Consider the following 20,935-nt stretch of genomic DNA (forward strand, 5'->3'; position numbering starts at 1 on the left):
CAACACCTAATTAAGGTATCGGCCTACATCTCTGGGAGGACGATCGAACCCCTAGGAATTTTTCGGGGAGGTACCCATTGTGGGCCTGGCCAAACTTATGATAGGCACGATTATGAGGCCCCACAGGCATTGTGAGAAATGCGTGCCAATTTATCACTGAATTTCACGCGATTCCTTTCGTGTTGAATCGAATCCTGAATGGAATATGGCGTAGGGCGGTGCATTATGAGCAGAGTGATTACGTCCAGGAGCGCGCGCGTCGGCGAGAATCGAACCCAGAACCCGTTTAGAAATCGGGTGGCTATTTATTGAAAATTCTTATTTTACAGTGGAGCGGATTTAAATAGAATCACTTCTTGTAGAGTCGCTTGGCTCTCCAATCCAGAAACTCTTCGAACTCGCCATCATCGGCGCTTCCTTCCTCCTCTTCTCGTTCTTCTTCTTCCCCGCTCTTGGACTTCATCAGCTCCTCCTTTCGCTCCTGTAATGCCTCCACTCTGGACCAACGATGTCTGTAATTTAAAATATTCGTTCAGTTTACCGCAATTCTTAATAACAGTCACAAGAAACTCATGAGAAGATTCGTCACTTCACAAAAACTCGTATATAACGCGAAATTTCGTAGCCTTTCGCGCAAAGTATTCAGCCACGAGATGGGAAACATTCCATTACTCTTAACTCTAGGGAAAAACATGGAGTACTTTTTCCATTATTATAGGTGCAAAGCTCGAAAAGTCTACTTACATCTGTTCGTCGATTTCCGTAATTTCCCTCTCCACGTTGCTCTCTTGCATGTCCTCTTCGATTATGGCCTGAGATAGCTGAAAATTGTAAATTAAACTTTCTTAATCTTCCTTCATTCCGTATTTTAATCCTTAATTTAATCAGTATTTGACAATATTTCCCTGCGTGTATAACAGGTTAAGTTGCCGAAGTCCCGAGGCCACGTATTTGGACCTCGCAGGCAGTGGTTTGCTCACGACTAATCTAAAAGAATCTAAGAATCTTCAGCGATCAAATTATTAGAAACGAAAATTACTAAGACTTACACTTGATTCTTCAGCCATTATTTTTTTAAATTTTTCCCATTCTTCTTCCATCGGGTCTTTATATTCGACTTTTCTCACCTTAATGCAAGAAATACATTTATGTTAATGGAAGAAATACATTTATGAGTACAACCATCGTCATAACTAGGCAGGTACAATGAGTGCCCGGGTTCTAAAATGGTGTATCGAAAAATGATTGGCATTATATTTTTAATTTTGCTGCCGTGGGGGGGTCATGAAATTTTTGATTAAAGTTAAAAAATTGCCAACCATTTCTATCATACTTTTTATTTCTTATATTTTTTCCCCCAAACAGGAGAGGACAAAAATAAAATCTTACATGGGGCACACGCAGAGCTAGTTATGGCACTGGGTACAGTAGAAAAATGTATTCATCTTAATTTTGAAGTTATATTTTAATTAAAATTCAATATTTTGGAATTTTCCTGTTCCTTTTCATTTGAGTTAATCTTCCTAAATCAAAACTCCACTTAGTTTAAAAACATTTAAGATTTTAATAAGTGATGGCATTTTAGGCTGCTTTCTGGATTTCTGTCTGCCCTGGAATTTACTTGGATGGGGATATATTTCCCATGTCATAGCAGCTGTGTCTTTTCAGATGACAACTGAATTTTGCATGGGTACCATTTGCCTGTCTCCCCATACCAAGAATTACCTCTTGCCTGACTCAAGTCTAATGCAATGGATAATGTATACAGGAAAAATTGCCATGTTTTGTTTAATATGACACGGACAAAAAAAAAAAAATTACAAAAGTTTTTGTAACTTCACTTTCATACTGTATTACAATGTTCTTTTAGTTTACTAAAAACAAATCTCAGGAACATAACTAAAACAATATGATCATAATGCCTGATAGAACTGATAAGATACTGCCACAGAATATGTGCAGAAATTAGTCAAAGGCACCCAGACAACTAATCACTAGGACAGTGGTTCCCAACCTTTTCTAGGATGCGGAACACTTTTGTGAGCAATTTTCTTTAGCGGAACACTTACTTAAGTTAATATGAAATACATAAGCTTGTCATCAGCTATTTTATTAGAATTGAGCAGTTATAATTCAAAATCTCTATTATTAACGCCAATTCTAAGACGGGAAAAAATATATCTAAATAACTTTAATGGGAAACTTGTGCCTGATGTTTTTTACATATTTCATTCAGTTTTTATCGTTGCCTTTATCTTATTCGAAACAGTAGTACACTCCATAAGTATGAGTCGTACATATATATTTAAGTTTATGAAAATTTTATGATTTTAATTTTTTGATATTCGGCAGCTCGAATACAATTGTACACTTTCTGATTTGCGACTAAATCTGCGGAACACTTGGGAGATGCTTACGGAACACCAGTGTTCCGCGGAACACCAGTTGGGAACCACTGCACTAGGATTACACAAAGACACACATTTGTTCTAGTGCTCTACTAAGTTGCAACATGGGCAAATATCTGTACCAGGCCCATGAACTAGCAACAAGGAATAGGAAGATCCAGGTGATTTGTGGTCTGGACAGAGATTTCAGCAGAACCAATGGATGTTTACCCATTGCAAAGTATGAGATTTTTCACACCATGTGGTGTGAAAAGTCTCGTACTCTGTGACGGGCAAACACCTACATTCACCAAAGCAGCCTTATAACACAGTCTAAAACAGTGATCGGTAGTCGTCACAAGCAGACCATGTGTTGCAGTCATGGCCCATAGTTTGCATGCCACTGACTTTATATATGGAAACATATAGATAAAAAGAGCTGAAGAAGAATAAGAATGGCTTGTACCAATTCTTACACTAAGAAATATTCATGCAGAAAACTTAAATAACACAAACTAGTTTATTTGAATTAAGAATCATATTTTCATCTTCACTAAAAAAAATTTTATACTCACTTTGGCATCTAATATAGGATTGTCAAAAAATCCTTCTGGCAGTTCATTTGATTTTTGTCTTTCCACTTCTTTTGTTGTTGTACTGGGCGTTATTTGTTCCTTCGTTGCATTATCAAAAAAGTCTAAAAATATTCATTTAGATCAATCAATTGGCAATCCTTGCAACTAAATGGAAGAGTTATCTCTTCCATTTAGTTGCAAGGATAGCCAGAAAGTAAGTGTCCCACATTTGTAATCAATATATATTATAAAAGTAAGTGTACAATGTGCGTGCCACTAAAACTCAGAGTCCTGGTATGATCAAGGGAGTTATATGGTGTGGTAGCCCTCTATCTCCCATCCATGAAGAAGGTTCCCGCTTTTACCTGAAGGGCATGCTGTTGAAGATATAAGGGCTGGAAGTTTCACCCTCTAGAAATTTCTAGAACAGTCCAGAACATTCGAGAGTATTCGAGAGCATTCCACAACATTCCAGAATGTTCTGGGATATTCTGGAACATATGGGAACATCCCAGATCATTGTGGAACATTCCAGAACACTCGGTTAGGAATTGAAAGTTGAAATTTGGTACACAGTTAGGGTATGTCATGAGAACGTACACTAAGAAGCAGTGGTGTAGTGCAGTGGGGGCAGCAGGGGCGGCCCGTCCCGGGTGGCACTTTTAGGGGGCGGCAAAATTTCACAATAAATAATAATAATATCTTGTAAAAATTTTTGTAATAAATGTGATTATTATATTGTAAAACTTATATACATGACTTTTTTATTTGTAACCTGTACAATACACAATAATGATGATTGTTCTTGCCGAAAAGTTCTTTAGAATTACTGTATATTTTAGTCTTTTAAATTGAGATACCTAAATCAGGGGGCGGCGAAATTTTCCTCCGCTCTGGATGGCTAACACCCACGCTACGCCACTGCTAAGAAGGGATTTTTCAAAATTACCCCCACGGGGGAGAGGATTAAGGCTTATGCTAAAGAACTCAGCTTCTACTGTACTATTTTAGATGCACGTTTTTGTTTTTAACTGCGTTTTAGTAGGGTACCACATGGGGATGAAAGAAGTGTATTCCTTAACAATGGAAGTGCTAAGAGAAAGTGGTGTGCAAAATTTACAGGTGCAGATGCAGTTTTTTGTGGGAAATCGAACATATTTTTAGACCCATCTAAAAATTCTCTAATTAGTCCGGAAACAGGGGGACCTAATTTTTGCATTCTGTGAAAACGGGTAAGATTGGCTATAATGTAATAATCTTAATCTTCGCTATTGTTTTTGCCCGAGCAACACTGGGCTTATCTGCTAGTGCCTAATAAAACACTGATAAAAGCTATGTACAATAACGCAGAGACATTCTATTATTTTTCTATGTAATTATCATGGCAATTTAAACATTAATTATATCTGGAAATGTGCATTTATATGCTGTAATCAAAGAATTCTTCCAGGAAGATGTAATCTGCTACTGGGCAAGTTCTTTAATCTAGTCATTGCTTGCTGACTGGATAAGATGCTCTTTGTGCAAAGAGAGGTGGAAATCTTTGGGTCAAAGAGTGGAAGCTCAAAAATGCCCCATCCAGCAATGCATATTTGAAAATGATGATGTATGATTGGGCATTATCACAAATAAAGCAAATTTCCTTTGTGAGCAATCATCATCACTTGTTCTGTTGAAAACTATAGAGGAAGTTTTCAACATTATTCATTCAACAGACATTTCACCAGTATTATGTGACAGCAACAAAGGCATCCACAATTGTCGCCTTTGTGTACATTATCTCTAGCTTCTGTGAATAATCTGTACCGTTTCCTGCCATTTTAAACATTTATTGTTTACAATATTTGTAATTTCCTTATGAATTGAAATACAGGGAACATGTTTCACATTGAAAAACTGAACAATGGTCTCATCTCACTCATCTTTGACACTCAATCAGATTAATATGGACTTCTCATAATGGAACACACAAATATTCACAATAGTGCATCACAGTTTACTGTGCATGGTACCCATGAATAGATGTATTATGCCACCATCCTTCAATGCAGAAATAAGGGAAACTTACTTTCTGGATACACCCCATAAAATAAAAATTATAAATAATTAAGATATTGATTATTCTATCAAAACAATAATATAGTATTACATTTTGATTGAGAACAAAGCATTTAACTTGTGTAATCAAATACTAAATGCTTGTATTGTTACCAGCTATGGCTACTAAAAAAGATGAAAGTGCCAGTGGCACCAAATGTAAACACCAACCCATATTTAATACATGCTTATTTTAAGTTTATAATATTCCATAATGCTCCAGAGATATGGAAAGCATTTAATTAAAGTTTCAGGATAGACTGTAAAATTATTATTATGTAGACTCAGTCTGGAAAAACCACCAATCTGGCAAGACTTTGGAACTAAGCATGCCAGAAAATTGGCAATTGATCTGTATCAGCAGTAATTTATAATTCTATTCTAATTTTCTCTCAGCACTTTATAAATAAATAATGAAATTATTTTTATTACTATTCTACATATTTCAACACAAAAACTATTAAGTTTATTTGTGTTTAGTGTATGATTGCATTTGTCGATTTGTGTATTTTATATACCCACAAACCATGTATTATATGGCCTAATTTCTGCTTGCAAGCTGCAAATGGTACTTTCTATGGCTCTCTGCAGAGTACTTATACAATTCCTTTTTATACACTTGAGACATACTATTTACACATATATAATATTTTTGTAAGTTTGCCAATGATTACATAGTGTGAAGATTTAAGCATAACTCGCTAGCTACCCAAATGTACATAACATAATGTAAGTGATATTTATTATAGAACAGTGATAGCTATAACGTTTTAATTATATACACAAGTTCTCCCCTACTTATGGACAGGTTAGTTTCCAAGGTTTTGTCATAAGTCAAAAACTAACCTAGGAAGTACATTTGTACAGTACACTAAATAACCACATATTGTTAGTGTTTGATTCTTCAATACATTAAATAAAATACATTATGCTTGTTTACCTGCTTGCTATTGTTTAGTAGCAGGTGTTCCAATGGCAGTTTATTTCATCTAATGTGCTTAGTTTTATAATGTCAAGTTTAGTTTCCATGGTAATAGAGTGACATTTCTTGCATTTATCACCACTGTTAGATTTACTGTTATATTTTGAATAAATTTTCATAGCACTAATTGTAAAAGTTTATAAAAATTGCAAATAATAACAAAAAACACTGTTACTCCAATGTTACAGACTTCTTTGTCACCTCACCAGCAGAGATGGAACATCAGAATTTGCATGAAAATGAAAAATGACAATATGCAATAGAAATAAGTCCAAATTAATTATTTATTACTGGCTAAAGACTGACTTTAGCCAGTTCCCATCCCATTACTGACAAGAGAATTTCCGAATTTGTGCAAAATTTACGTTTTAGATGTATCTACAGTCAAATTGTTTGTAACAATGAAAGTTTGTAAGTAGGGAGTCCTGTATACAAGTATAATACTGTTCTAATAGAGAATACATATCTCTGATAAGCAATATATGGCTCCTACATGACAAGGTTTGGCTACCTGTTGTATACAACATATAAAAATACATATACATACCTTCAGGAAGATTAGACAATTCTGCTAAGGATTCCTTTGTAGTATTTTCTTCCTTTTCCAAAGAACAATCTTCTGAAAATATAGCAGGTGACTTCGTTTTAGCATTAGAATTTGGTATCCTATATTAATAATTTACATCAAAATTAAATTATATATTTTCTAACAAATTGTTTTATTAATTAAAAAGTGAAGAATTATAATTTAAAATTTCTATGACTAGATTTTAATTTCAATTTATCAGATTTATTCAACAACAAATTTTTATATAATTTTTTAACAATGAAAATCATTTAATAAAACACTATTTACAAAGGGTGGTTAGAATTAAACTGACAATACTCATACACATGTGGAGCTGGATCTACTGAACTGAATCAAATGAAACTCAGTACACACGCAATTCAAATCACAGGGAAAAGATTTATAGAAGAAAAAATTAGTTGAAATGTTCACCACCAAAGAAAGTGGGGTGCTGTTCAGTCAAAAATGTATTTTCTGGCTGTGGAGTTATTTGGAAGATCATGTTTATCGGGCATGTACACTCCATGTCAGAGCTGAAGGCCAGAATGGTGCATCATGTCTCCCAAATTCCTCCCAAGACATTGTGTGTGGCAGTCGATAACATGGTCAACAGAGAAGATCCTACAGTGAGCACATACTGTAAATGTGTAAAATGTAATTTTATTCTTCTAATAAAATTTTGTCCACTCTTGTCTTATAATTGTCATCCTTACAGTGCCACATTTTCCCCTGGTAGTAAAAAATTTCAACTACTTTTTTCCCCTGTAAATCTTTTCCACGATCTGCTTTGTGTGTACAGAATTTTATTCAATTTGGTTTGGTATAATCAGCTTCATGAGCGTCTGAGTATTGTCAGTTTAATTCTAACCACCCCATATATCACAGATGAATCTAAACTCATAAATATATTTAAATTATATTTTATCACATATTATGAATAATTAAATTTTTACATATTAATGTATAGATATATACAATTAATTTTTTTTTGGACTCTTTCTGCCTTGCAGGCACTAAGAGAGCCTTTGTTCAAGCCTATTGTGGGTTTGGCCAGGCCCACAATTTCCCCATTGGCCAGGCCCACAATGGGGAAACTGTGTGACGAGGAACATATCCAAGATAGATCCAAAAAATTCCTGGAGTTTTTTGACCAAGTGAAATTGATCCCAGGTCTGCTAAAGTAGTAGGCTGCTGCCTTAACCTCCTTGGCCATCTACTTTGAGGCAAGGATGGCAATGGCAATGAACATGTACAGTACCATTATTCATTATATATAAATAATGATACATGCTTATTTATACAGGTGTGTTTCCCTTGTCAAGCATCAGGTAAACAAATCACAATTGACAATTTAACTAACAAGTGGTGCTCATTTGGGCCAATTTTATTTTGAAGATTTTTGTGCATCATTTTAGAGATTGGCTGATGACATAATAAATGGTATAATTTCAGCTGCAGAGGATGCTTCTAGCAGCAGAGGGGGACAATTACAAGAATCTGCACATTACTGTATGTTATGAAAAATTAATGTAAGGTTATACAAAATAATAATAAAAGGTATTATTAGTGAATCGAGGTGAATCTGGGATTACAACAGCAGTTATCTTACAATGATTTTGAAGACAACATATCTGTCTCTCTTGTAAAAATATTTAAATACCTGTTTGCAAGTGGATGCTGTCATTACTCTCAATTGTGACTTTAATAATTTAATTGAAAATTTTCAGGTTTTTAAGAAGAGAATGATTGCAATATTCAGGTGAGTGGAAGTAGTGAAGGATTTGGTTTGTAAATGTTAAAAGATGAACGTAATGCAAGTTATAATCCATTTGACAAGAAGCATGAAATTGTTGCTTATTCTCATAACTGCAAATCCAAGTCTTACCAGTCAGAATAACCAGTGAAACAAGTTTTTTTGTGGATTAGTGAAGTCAGCTACTCAACTGTTCAATATGGAGAAAACAGCTGACACCAGAGGAAATTTCAGACAGAAATGTGACTCTATTTCATAGTATACATTGTAGCAACTTGATAATGCAAGAAACATGGTGTCTTTAAAATGGAATACAACCTTTGAACTTGGGCATTATGAAAAAATTGTGAACCAAGACACACTCAAGACATTGTGTGGTTGGATTCATGTGTCCAAGAAAAAGTTCCTTATTGTGTTACGTAAAAATCACACATGTATCATTATTGGTTCATGCTGAAAATTGGGAACAAACTGAAAATGATGCAATTGAATTTATTCACAACATGAATGAATGCTGCAACCAGAATCCTCACATGCAGATGCTCAATACAAATCAAAGTTGTATCATACTAGAGAGAGATTCTGGATGTACACTCAAATATCAAGGTGTTTGTTAAGTATGGCTAATATAATGTTCATCAAGTAGTGCCGTTGGTAAATGCTACTACTCACTTGTTTACAATTCAAGTTATGATCAAAAAAAGTATCGAACTCTCCAATTATATATGTTTGTTTAAAAGAAGTAGCTAAATTGAGCATTGAAGTTCAATGCTGAATGTTCAAAAGTCCTATTGTTTTTACATGGTCATGTTCTGGTAAACTTGACAAAAACAAAATGAAGAAGTTTCAGAAGGACACACTACTGCCAAATGTTAGATCGATTCATTCATCAAGATTCCCAGATAGGACAGACAATTGGAAAACAATTAATAAATACACAAAGAGAACAATGATTCAAAGTTGTAAAATTGCATATCATCAGGTCTTGAATAACAGGCCTTGTTCAGCCATTAGGTCTACTGCTTTTCAGACCATTTATTCAGGTTGTGAATTTTTCAAATATCAGATATGTTGTGAATCCTACCTACAATATATAAGCAATTTGTTTTGATTAAATTAATGGAGTTCAGAACTCGATTTATGTGTCTGGTTACGTTTCTAAGTCTCCACAATTATTGTGAATGGCACAGTAGTTAAATTCATTTGACTTCAAACATGATACTTAGTGATTAAGAGATATAGGAAATAGATTTCGTGTAGAACAGATTAGTCTTTTCTGAGCTTCAAATGAATGGTCAGATAAACTACTTGTAAGCTTCCCCAAGCTTACTCATTTCAATGCAACTTTAAATTTCAAATATTTAATCCTCTAATACACTATTTTAAAAATTTTCACAAAAATTTTCAAATATCAGAATGGTGATTTTCGAAAATCATCGTTCTGATATTCAACTTTGGAAATTCTGTTTAATTAAAAATCCTGAAGCAGGACTTGGTGAAGGCCAAAAACATTTGCGTTTTTGCTGAAATGCTGTTACTGGATAAAAAGTTTTGTTAGTATTTAATTGATTCTTCAAATGACGTAAGTTATTTGTTTCTCAAGAAGTGTTACCAATGCAATGTTGAATCATGTCACATGATGTTAAGAGTGACATTTTAACTAAAATAATCAGAGGACATAAATTGCAATCACCCCTCATGGTCTTTGACTTGCATGATCATTTAATCATATTCCCACAATTTGATTATTGTAATACTCTAATTTATCTCTTTCCAAAATAAAATTTTCTTTTAAGCTTATCATCATTTCTAAATTTTGAGGAGTCATTACTTAAAACTAAATACAGATAATTTGTCACAATTACAATTATTATAACGTCAATTTTATATTTAAGCTACAATCCTATTTGGCACTTCACTCTTCTGCATTGACTATATGCCCTTCAAGGTCAGAATGATGCACCATAGTAGTGTGAACAAGATTGCATCTATGATGACTGACATCTTTTTAATGCAGTATCGTTTTGTCATAGTGTGAACCGACCTTAATAAGAATTTTTTTTATTATATCCATTTGACATTTGATCAGACTATAAGCAATAGAGTCCAACATATCTAGGTCAGACCATTTGTGAAAATTTCTAGTGATCCTCAACAATTTTCATGGCTGTTCTGGTCTGAATTCTAATCTGCTGTAGGAATGATGGGTACACACCTTAAAATTTTTGCCACCTGACTATTAAATCATTCTTAGATGTAATAGATTTAGAACAGGGGTGTAGTTGTAAAGTAAACAGTGTCAGGTCACTAAAAATTACTTATTATTCCTTCACTTTCATTATTATTATTCTTATTAAGATTTTACACTTACATGTGCATTTGTTGATTTTATTTATTTTTTATTTTTATTTGTACAAAATACTGAACAAAGCAATTATTACAAATTAAATTGTAATGTCTAAACATAATATTGATGAGTTATTCAAACAGTTTCCACAATTCATTCTCTCTCTTCCCTTAGTTTGCATACTCTGTAATTGTGAGTGAGAATACTCCACTGCACTGTAATGAAGTAACCATGTCTTTACCATAGGGTATGATGTTGAATGATCGAAAAGGTGGTCAATTTATTTTGATGGAAAGCAGAGATGCAACTTTCCATATTGGCTGATAGAAACAAAGTCCCGTTGCTATTTAGTTCACTGCATTGAATCTCCTTTTACACTTGCTGCTACCGATTGGAATAATTTTTTATATATTTATCAATTTAACAATAGCTTGTGGAACTTGTCTTCTCCCTTTGTCAAAGTATTCTTAAAAACCATTTGTTATTATATTTCTATTTTCAGACCAGAATTGCCAGAACATTGTCTTTACATTCACCTCTCCAAAACATATATCTTTTCTGGTACCTGTATCTGTTGACCATGTTTCTGGATTGAGGACATCGAAATATTGCAATAGGATTCTGTATTCCTCTACTTCATTCCCATTACTTGATAATTTTTGACAAGATGCTACTGTTGCAAAGCAGCACAATAGTAAATTACTGACAATGTTTGCAAGAAAGTGGGCATGGTTAATGTTGACTGTTGTGTGTTATGCTTCTATGACATTCCTTTATAATTCAGGACTTCCAATGCTTTTATGGCTTAGTGATATCTGCATTGTAAATTTCATAAGAACATTGCAGACAGGGATTAGAAAGATGTCCAACTGCCAAATCTAATGCTTTCAATTACTATCACAACTCAGGACATTTTTTTTTTCTCAAAAAAGCAATAGCTTAATAAATTAGATAAACAAGCTACTTGTACAGCAAGAAATTAACTATCAATCTTTTAATTAAAATTTAGTTATTTTTTGCTTGCTTTGTAAAATATAGAGGCTAGGCATGTAACTGTACAGTGTTGGGAGGTGGCACCAGTGGCACAAGCATAAAATACCTGGAGGCAGTGGAATAAATTGAAATAATACGAAGTTTGAATTGCCACTATTTATGGAGGCACTGTATCTATGGAGTTTTGTATGGGCAAAGCAAAAATTTGTGGTGCAATATTTGCAAAATAGATAAAATGAATAAAAAATTATCTATATACAGGAAATCCTTGTTAATTTGAACTTGAATAGTTCAAAATCCCGTTAGTTCATAACTGTACTATTTGTCCCAGCTGGGGATATAGAGATTTACACGTTAAGGATTTCAATTATTTCAAAATATGGCTACTTCGAAATTCAAAGTGAATATTCTGCTCAAACTGTGATATGCAAATATTAACTTGTTCATTTAAACAGAAGTGCCTCCATACTGTAATAAAACAATAGACCAAGAACATCTGTAATCTAGTCAATATGGATTTGCTTTTACAGTAATACACTTTTGGGTGTGACAGCCAAAAGTGTGTCACTGTAAAAGCAAATGGACTATCCTTTCTTCACTTATCTCATAAAATATGACTTGGTTTCAGGATTGCAAGATTGGGCTACAACCAGCAGATTGAGATACTTGTAGAGTTCTAAGCTACTAAATTTGCGCAACTTACTACTTTTTGGGTCACTTTAAAAATAGTTTGAGCTACATTTCAAGGAATTCTGCTTTACTTTTTATAAAACTTATTTGATAACCTGTGAGGTTCTCACTGGACACATGCTATTTACCTGCAGTTTATTTATATTATTATTATTAATTAACAAAAATAGCATTCTGTATAAGTAGCCATATTCTGTTTGCTTAATAAATTACATCAGTTACGCATCATTTGGCATACTGTACAGAAATATGTAAATCTCAGATAATTCGAAACTCAATAATTTGAAGTCACAATTATTTTTTCCCTTCAATCTCAAAGTAATGAGGATTTCCTGTATTCATAATCAGTGCAAAAACTGTGCAAGAAGTAATTTTCTAGTATAAAGTCTAACCTACGAGGGCTTCACCCTGCTTAAAATAAGCATCAGGATGCCACCCTGGTATAACTACAGCACTGATTAAAATAAAATTTTCAATAAAGAAACCATATATAAATAAAATTAAACTTTAAATCAAAGTATTAAAGATAAATCATATTAAATTATAAATAAATAACTTGTAATCATATAGAACTCCAAATGGAGAAAAAGATATGCTTATTTCTGTAATAATATAAATTAATATTTTTAAACATTATAAAGAATGAATTTATTTAAATTTTAGGACTAAAATTTAAAATTTAATAAATTTACACTTTTTTTTTTCTAATAAATATAATTTAATATATACAGTAGAGCATTGATTATCTGAATATCGATCGACCGAAACGTCAATTAACCGAAAGCTTTCCAGTCGCCAAATTTAAATTTCTGCTAGTGCTGTGGCGCTGCAATCTTTGGCTACGTCTTGGGCTACTCCAATATTATTTTTGTTGGTGTGCGTGTTTTAGCTGGCAGCACTGCCGTGACCATGAGAGGGTACTTAAGGACGTGCCAGGATTTGAACGAATTTCAACATGGGATAAATTAATATATTTTTTCGTACATAATCGGTTATCCGAAAAATCAATTTTCCGAACAACCCTAGTCCCCAATTGATTCGGATAATCGGTGCTCTACTGTACAACCAATCTGATAATTACTTCAGGTCATTTTATTGAGCTATAAGGCTAAATAATTACAAAACAATTTGGCAGGAGGCAGACCACTATCTCTTGTTAAATACTTCTTCCAGAATATTGTAAAATTATATTTAACAAGAGATGGTGGCCAGCAGGCTCGCCTCCTGCCAAATTGCTTAGTAATTATTTAGCTTTAACAGCCCAATAAAGGAATTTGGTTGTTCATTTGATATTTGATAGATATAATATCACATTCAGAACATAAATGAACAGAAATATATCTATTTCCTTCTTTCAATAAACTAATTCTTTTCTTATATATAATAAAATTAATTTAATAACAGATTGAAAAATTCAAATAATTATCAAAAATGAGTACCTATCGGAACAAATTGCCGATTCCTCTGAAATTTTGGGCAATTTTTCTGTAAAAGTAAAATAATTAAAATAAGAAAGAGTACAAAAATTTTTCTATAAAAAAAAACTACATAACTTATTTAAGCATTACTTTCTATCACTCAATTTTTTGTTTTTTCTATGCTATACATTTGGAACTTACCGTGTGCCATTAAAAATCGATTCCAGATGCCAAGCATGGCACACAACTGATTTTCAAAGGTGCAATTGATATATACTATTTCATTTTCATTTATTTTCACTCCGGTGTTGTTCCTTTATATATTTCAGAGATTATTTTATTTGATTTTTGAGCGTAATAATCTCAAGTCTAAAGACTTTTCTGATGTAATTTAAAATATTTAAATAAGTTTTATAAGTTCATATATACATTTTTAATAGTGTTATGAAAAATTTAAGCAAAAATGTTCATAAATATAAAGCAAATAGTGTAATAAAAGAGACATTTTATATAAGTTTCATTACAAATATAAACATCTGTAAGCCCAATAGTTATATTAAAGCAAAGCAATTGCTGGATTAGATCGTGCTAAATTACTGCTGCTATTAATAATTAAATGTTAAATAATTTGGCCTAGAGATAGGCGTTAGGTGCCATCTCTTATTAAATTTTAATAACTATAATTAAATTAATATTTATTAATTAATTTGGAAAGTTTTGGAAGAAAAGAATTAGCTCAGAATGAAACAAACCCACAACAGCTGCTTACTATGTGAATGTGTTGTCAGTTATGGTACCCAAATCTTTGTCTGATCTTCACTTCCAGAACTATTAATTTAGATATTATCATTAATGGTAGCAGTAATATAGCTCAATCTAATCCAGCAATTGCTTTGCTTTAAAAGTTTCATTATTTTGTTATAATATAAATTTGATATCGTGAAAATTTTTATACCTTTTATATCATCTTCTTCTATTTGAGTATCTTCATGTTTTCTTTTAATTTCGGGCTTCAAAGGTTTCTCTGGATTTATCTGTCGCCTTTTCAATGCCTCTAATTTCTGTTTAAAGAAGAAAAAGGGATATCAGATAACATGTCTTTTTCTAAAAATAAGTACAAAAAAGTTATCTTATTTTTATGTTTTATACGTAATAGTGTCAAAAAATAAACTGATGTTACCTAGCAACAAATGCAATTGCAAGCATGTATGTATTCAAACATTATCTTAGACATGTCAATGTCATGTTCAATATAAGATAGATGTCTATATTTGGATGGATTAAACACAAATCTCAGCTGAGATGGATAAGGCTTCAGCCTACCACTCTGAGGACCTGGGATTGAATCCAAGAGTTGAAAAACTTTAAGAATTTTAAGAGGTGATCTGTCCTAGTTATATCAGGCCCCATCACTCGTCCCCCATATGCCCTATTGTGGGACTGGCTAAACTCGCAATGCACCTAAAAAAATGGCTCTCTTAGTACTCACAGAGCAAAAAAGAGTAAAAAAAAAATATACGAAACAACAAGAATATTGAAGTAAATAGGTATGTGTCCTCAAAATTCTGAAATGAAGCATGAGAAGTGGCAAACCAACATTAATTTCTGCATCAAACTAGATAAAAATTTTACAAAAACATTTAATCCATTTAAAGAAACATACATTAATGACATCATATTTCTAATGGCCAAATAGCCAAGTGACTAAGGTGTCAGCCTACACTCTGGAGAATTGAATCCAGGCAAGTCAAAAAAAACTCTAGGTATTTTTCAGGGTGGTCCATCCAAATATGTTGAGCCCCATCCTTCACCACCCTGGCCAAACCTATAATTTAAAAAAAAGGTATAGAATTATCCTGTAGAGGGGTCACTGCATAGTGTCAAAATTGTCACTTGGCGATATTTTTATTAAATTGGGATAAAAATATAATATCGGCAATTGCAAGTGGCGATAAAAACACTAATCCGCTTGTTTCGACATTCAGTGTGAAATTAAATCACAAATCACACTTCGGGAAAAACAGCAAAATGTCAAGCTTCTGTACAATAGGAGTCCTGTGCACCACACACCTAGTGGTTTCATAAGGTCACATAATAAATTCGGACAGAAAAGAAGGAAATAACGTCGAGAACCAAAGACAGTTTTTGCAATGCCACCCAGCATTTCCAGATTGTAGATTTTTTATTGACTGACAGAAAATTTGGGGACGTTTTTAGGATGACTTTCTTTCACTTTGATCTCTTTTTAGTAGACTAAAACAAAAATTTTGATGTGTTATTTGGAATTATTCATTAAAAAATTATTCAAAAATGATTCCTAGTGCCAACAAAGAGAGGGTTACATGCTCAGCAGGTTTCGTTCAAATCAGAGACCCAAATGTCCAATCTGCTTCTCCTAAGTAACGGCTTAACATGTTACTTTTGCTTTCCAGACACCAAGCTGATAAAGATACTGGCCCTTGCATTAATTAGTAAGTAAAACTAGTGACAATAAATAATTTGAAGAGGCAAAAAAAAATTTTAAACTGGCAAATAGTTGGCAATATTTTAAAATTTTCCAGAATGACCCCTGCCCGTACATATTTTAATGCTAGCTAGTTACATAACTAAAAGATATAATGTTAATAATATAAATGATTCTAATATTTAAGTGCAAGTTGCATAGTGATTCCTATTTGAATTACAGGAAGGTTATACAAACATAAGTACTCGAGTCCTTATTTCTTGTATAACCTTTGTAATTCAAATTTGAATAATATTAATTTTCATTAAATATTAGAATCAATTTATATTATTAACCTGTCTTTATAGGCTACGGCGTCTACAAAGCATTAAAAACTGTTAGTCTTTTTAATGCTTTGTAGACGCCGTAGCCTATAAAGACAGGTCGGCGCCGAAGATCATTTTTAATTGTGTTGTATGTCGTCTAATAGTGTTTTGTTCGTTAATTTTAGAAGTTTTTTTGACTTCAAGTTGCAAGTTGCATGGTGGTTCCTGATCGGAATAAAGGGAAGAAAATAAAGAAATAAGGACTCGAACTTATGTTTGTATAACCTTTGTAATTCAAATTTGAATTTAACTTTAATTCCCGAGTTTTGTACGAAAATATGAAAATTAATATTAATAAATAAAGAAAAAAAAACATTCAAAATCTTACTTCTTTATGTGTCTTTCCTGTTATGTGAACAGACCATAAAGCTTCACCCTTGAGGGAGACATCACAAACAATGCACGTTAATTGTCCAGTACTGTTATATGTAATAAATTAAAGTCCGCCACATAAATGCTATGAAATTAATATAAAATTATATAATTCGAAAAGCATCAGAAACATTAGAAGAAAGCTTTAATGATAACAACAGAACAAATAACTTGAACGAATAACTGATTATATCATTAATTGAAAGGCAACTAACCTTTATATCAGCACTTACTTTGTTTAAAATCTGAATATGACTGATCAAGAGTCAAAAATGCTCATTTTTAAATAAATTAAGCTACAAAGATTCATTTCTTTTTGGAAAAAATAGCTTTATCGATGAAAGTTAGATATAATGAGATTGCAATGAGAAATATGAATTTATATCTTTATTGTTTAGATACTAGCGAGGTTGAAGCCAAAGTTTTAAATGCAAAACTGTGTATGTCGGACGTTCAGCACTGCTTTCCTGTAAGCCTAGAAGTTTGACAATAGCATTTGGAATGTCGAGCATGATTCCACTGACTTTCCAAATACCACTGTCAAACTTCTAGGCTTACAGGAAAGCGGCACTGAACATCCGGCATACACGTTTTCGCATTTAAAACTTTGGCCTCAACCTCTCTACTAATGCATTAACTGCAAGTAATATTCTATGAATATTCTACAAGTAATATTCTTTGAAACTCTCTTTTGAATATTAACATATTCATCACAGTTTACTGTTACTGTTAGAATATGCATTCTAAAAGTAAAACTGACATTTTAGAAAAAATCTTTGGCTTCCTAATAAGCAAAATTTCTCTGTATATTTGTCAAGAATTTGTTATAATTTTAAATGAATCCAAATGCAAAGACAGTCAAATGTAAGTATAAAAGTTCTCTCCAAAAACATGATTTACTTCTTTTTCATATCTAACAGGAAAAGTTGCTCTTCTTCTTAAAAGGGTGATTCTAACTCTTAAGAATTAATAGAGCTAAACAGTCAAAGGAGATCATGCAGCTTAAACATAAACTAAGCCAAGCCTCCAAATGGATAAAATCTAACGATATAGTCGTAACAAGGGCAGATAAAGCCAAAATAATGGTTTTAATGAAGCGGGATACGTATGAGAGAGAATTAAATGAATACCTCTCCGCAACGCAATGCACAGAGATGGAAGCAAACTGGGTAGATAAAATGCAAGCGAGAGTTAAGCGGTTCGCCAACACCAAACTCGCAAAGAAGCTGAGTATGAGAAACATCATTACGGACGCTCCGGACGTACCTAAACTTTTCGCTTTTGCTAAAACGCATAAGCAAGGCCATGAGCTAAGACCTATAGTGGACAAAGGAAGAGCTCCTACTATTAAACTGGAGAAATCAGTGCATAATATGTTATCCACACATCTGAATGGCTATCAGTTCAATATCTCAAGTCCGAAAGAGTTGATACAAAAACTTAAAGGCATAGACACACCCGGTTATGCCACAGTATGGGACTTTAGATCGTTATACCCCTCAATTAGAATAGAACCTTGTTTTTGTGCACTGAGAGATTTCCTCATGGAGAAAGTAAATGATGACAGCCTGCACCATCAAGTTTTAGAGTTAGCCCATTTGGCGTGTTATAGTTCAGTATTCCAATTCAAAGGAAAGGCTTATGCACAGGAGAGGGGTGTACCCATGGGGAGTCCGCTATCCGGGGACCTATGTGAAATGGTAATTAGAGCATTGGAAGCCAAAACACTGTCACCGTTTCTCTCAAACATAATTTTATACGGAAGATACATAGATGACATCATTATCCTCTGGAAATCGATGCCGGACCTAAAGCAGTTTAAAACGGCCATGAACGACAACCCCTATGGCCTACAACTGGAAATGGAGCAACACAGTCCTGAAATAATCCACTTCTTGGATATAGAAATAAGGATCGAAAAAAGGATACTACAAACGAGGGTCTACAGAAAACCTACAACCATACCATCGTACATCCCCTTCGATTCCTGTGACCCCTACTCCTATAAAATGGCTGCCTTTAGGGCTTTAATAGAAAGAGCCTACACGCACTCTTCCACAAACGATGCTCTACAACAGGAATTAACGTTTATTAATAGAATAGCAAGAGAGCACGGTTACACTAACATCGTAAAAAAGTTATATAACCGGCACCTCCATACAAGCAGTATAACAAACCAAGAAAGCGTAGTGAAAAAAGTTACCAGAGAAGAAAACACAGAAAGGACCCCGATGACATACAACCCGCACCTTAAAACAATATACAACACAATTGCGAAAAAAAGGGGAATTAAAATCGCTTATCGGAGAAACCCTTCCATATACAGCCTATTGAGAAACGGAAAAGACGCACCTAACCCGTATAGGCTTCCGGGAGTGTATAGTATCCCTCTACAGGACGACAGATGGCAGAAACAATTACTGTACATAGGGTCCACTAAACGCCCACTATGCACTAGAATAAAGGAGCATAAATCCGACATTACCCGCCATAAATACACAACGGCATTGTCAACGTATGCAGCAAACCCGGATATAACACCGAATTTTAATGAGGCAAAGGTGATCCGCACCACCCAACATCAAGAACATCTGAGAACTCTGGAGGAGATTGAAATTTATAAAGCCGATCGCACAACAACATGTATTAATTTCAAAGAAGAAAGGAATCTCTCCACTGCTTGGCAGTTTTTATTGGAAGAAAGGTCGTAAATCGGTTGACGTCACGCGTATTTATCATAGGAGGCGCACATCGTTTTCCCAAACGGAATAAAAGGAAATTTAAATATTTGGAACGGCACGCGGTTGCCCAACGTACTCGATCGTTTAAATTACGGAACACGTTCCATTTATTTATGCTGTTCGATTATCAAATCCAGAATTGGCCTGAGGAAGAGCCCAGGAGGGGCAATGAAAACGTTCGCCATTTCGAAAAATAGTTCGCACCGGTTATCGGTTTTAGAAGGTATTTAATTTTATTCCATGTTTATACAACCCGATGTGTGGAGAAGTCTTAGTTTACTTCTTTTTCATATCTAACAGGAAAAGTTGCTCTTCTTCTTAAAAGGGTGATTCTAACTCTGATAATTCTTAAAAATCTGTGCAGCAAACCAAGAGGGGTGGCAAAGGAGCAATCAAAAATGCTCAAAAGGAAGAAAACACAAATAAAAAGAATAAGGCAAATTCAGTGAAGTGCCACAAACATACTTTAAAGCTGTTTATAAACAGTTCATACAAGAACGCAAGCACTAGAGGCATTCTCTACCTGCAACCACTCCGGAAGCCTCGACGGCTTCACTTCAGTGCAAGTTACCATCAAGCATGGCCGAACCGCAACCAAAACCGGCTCGGATCGTTTGCCAAAGAAAATAAGGGCCCTAACAAGTCTACGGATCCTCAATCTTTATTCAATTCAAATATATCCAACCTCCTACCGCTCCAAACCCTCGAGAAACGGAAGAATAGGTATAATCTGTCGCGATGAATAAAGAAATGTAAATTTTACCCAAGTTAACTCGAAATTATAATCGCGTTACGACAGATTTCTGGCTGAATTTGACAATTGTTTACTATAATCGAGTGACGTCACAGATGCATTCTTTCGCTCTACGACCGAAATAAACCGATTAAAGTTGTATAATATAAACTATTATCGAATAGACTTAAATAATCTGTCAAATATCTCGAAAATATCACCATGCAAGCACTAAGCACATTTCGATTACTCGACCTCTAGTCACGTGTACTACAAAATGTAAGTAGAACTTATATTTATGTGTTTATATGTATATTTAATAAAGGATATTTTGCCAAAGGCGAATCGATTCGTTGTTTTCCTTTAGTAATTAACTCGCTTCTCCTCTCCTTCATTAATTTTCTCAAATCGCTTTGAGTGGGCTCTTTTTTGTGGATGTCGCCATCTTTG

General features: G+C 33.8%; 1 protein-coding gene across 1 annotated transcript; it reads right to left on the reverse strand.

Annotated features, from left to right (window-relative positions):
• Positions 1–285: 285 nt before the first annotated feature.
• Positions 286–20,914, reverse strand: LOC136984986 (zinc finger protein 830). The gene is made up of 9 exons (XM_067282151.1): positions 20,812–20,914; positions 16,968–17,063; positions 14,766–14,871; positions 13,832–13,877; positions 6,589–6,707; positions 2,963–3,084; positions 1,050–1,127; positions 745–821; positions 286–512 (listed from the first exon to the last, which is right to left on the reverse strand). Exons 1-9 carry the CDS (start codon positions 20,878–20,880, stop codon positions 350–352), a joined length of 876 nt encoding a protein of 291 aa, XP_067138252.1. The 5' UTR covers positions 20,881–20,914; the 3' UTR covers positions 286–349.
• Positions 20,915–20,935: the final 21 nt, after the last annotated feature.

The sequence above is a fragment of the Centruroides vittatus genome, unplaced genomic scaffold, assembly GCF_030686945.1.
Source record: "Centruroides vittatus isolate TY-2023 unplaced genomic scaffold, ASM3068694v2 contig_120, whole genome shotgun sequence".
Taxonomy (NCBI): Eukaryota; Metazoa; Arthropoda; class Arachnida; order Scorpiones; family Buthidae; genus Centruroides; species Centruroides vittatus.

Bases quoted from the DNA above. Each gene is read 5' to 3' on its own strand.
- LOC136984986 (XM_067282151.1), bottom strand. From the start codon at position 20,880: ATGAAGGAGAGGAGAAGCGAGTTAATTACTAAAGGAAAACAACGAATC. The intron at 1,128-2,962 runs GTGAGTATAAAA...TCTTGCATTAAG, and splicing joins ATCCTATATTAGATGCCAAA to GTGAGAAAAGTCGAATATAA. The intron at 513-744 runs GTAAGTAGACTT...TTTAAATTACAG, and splicing joins ACGGAAATCGACGAACAGAT to ACATCGTTGGTCCAGAGTGG.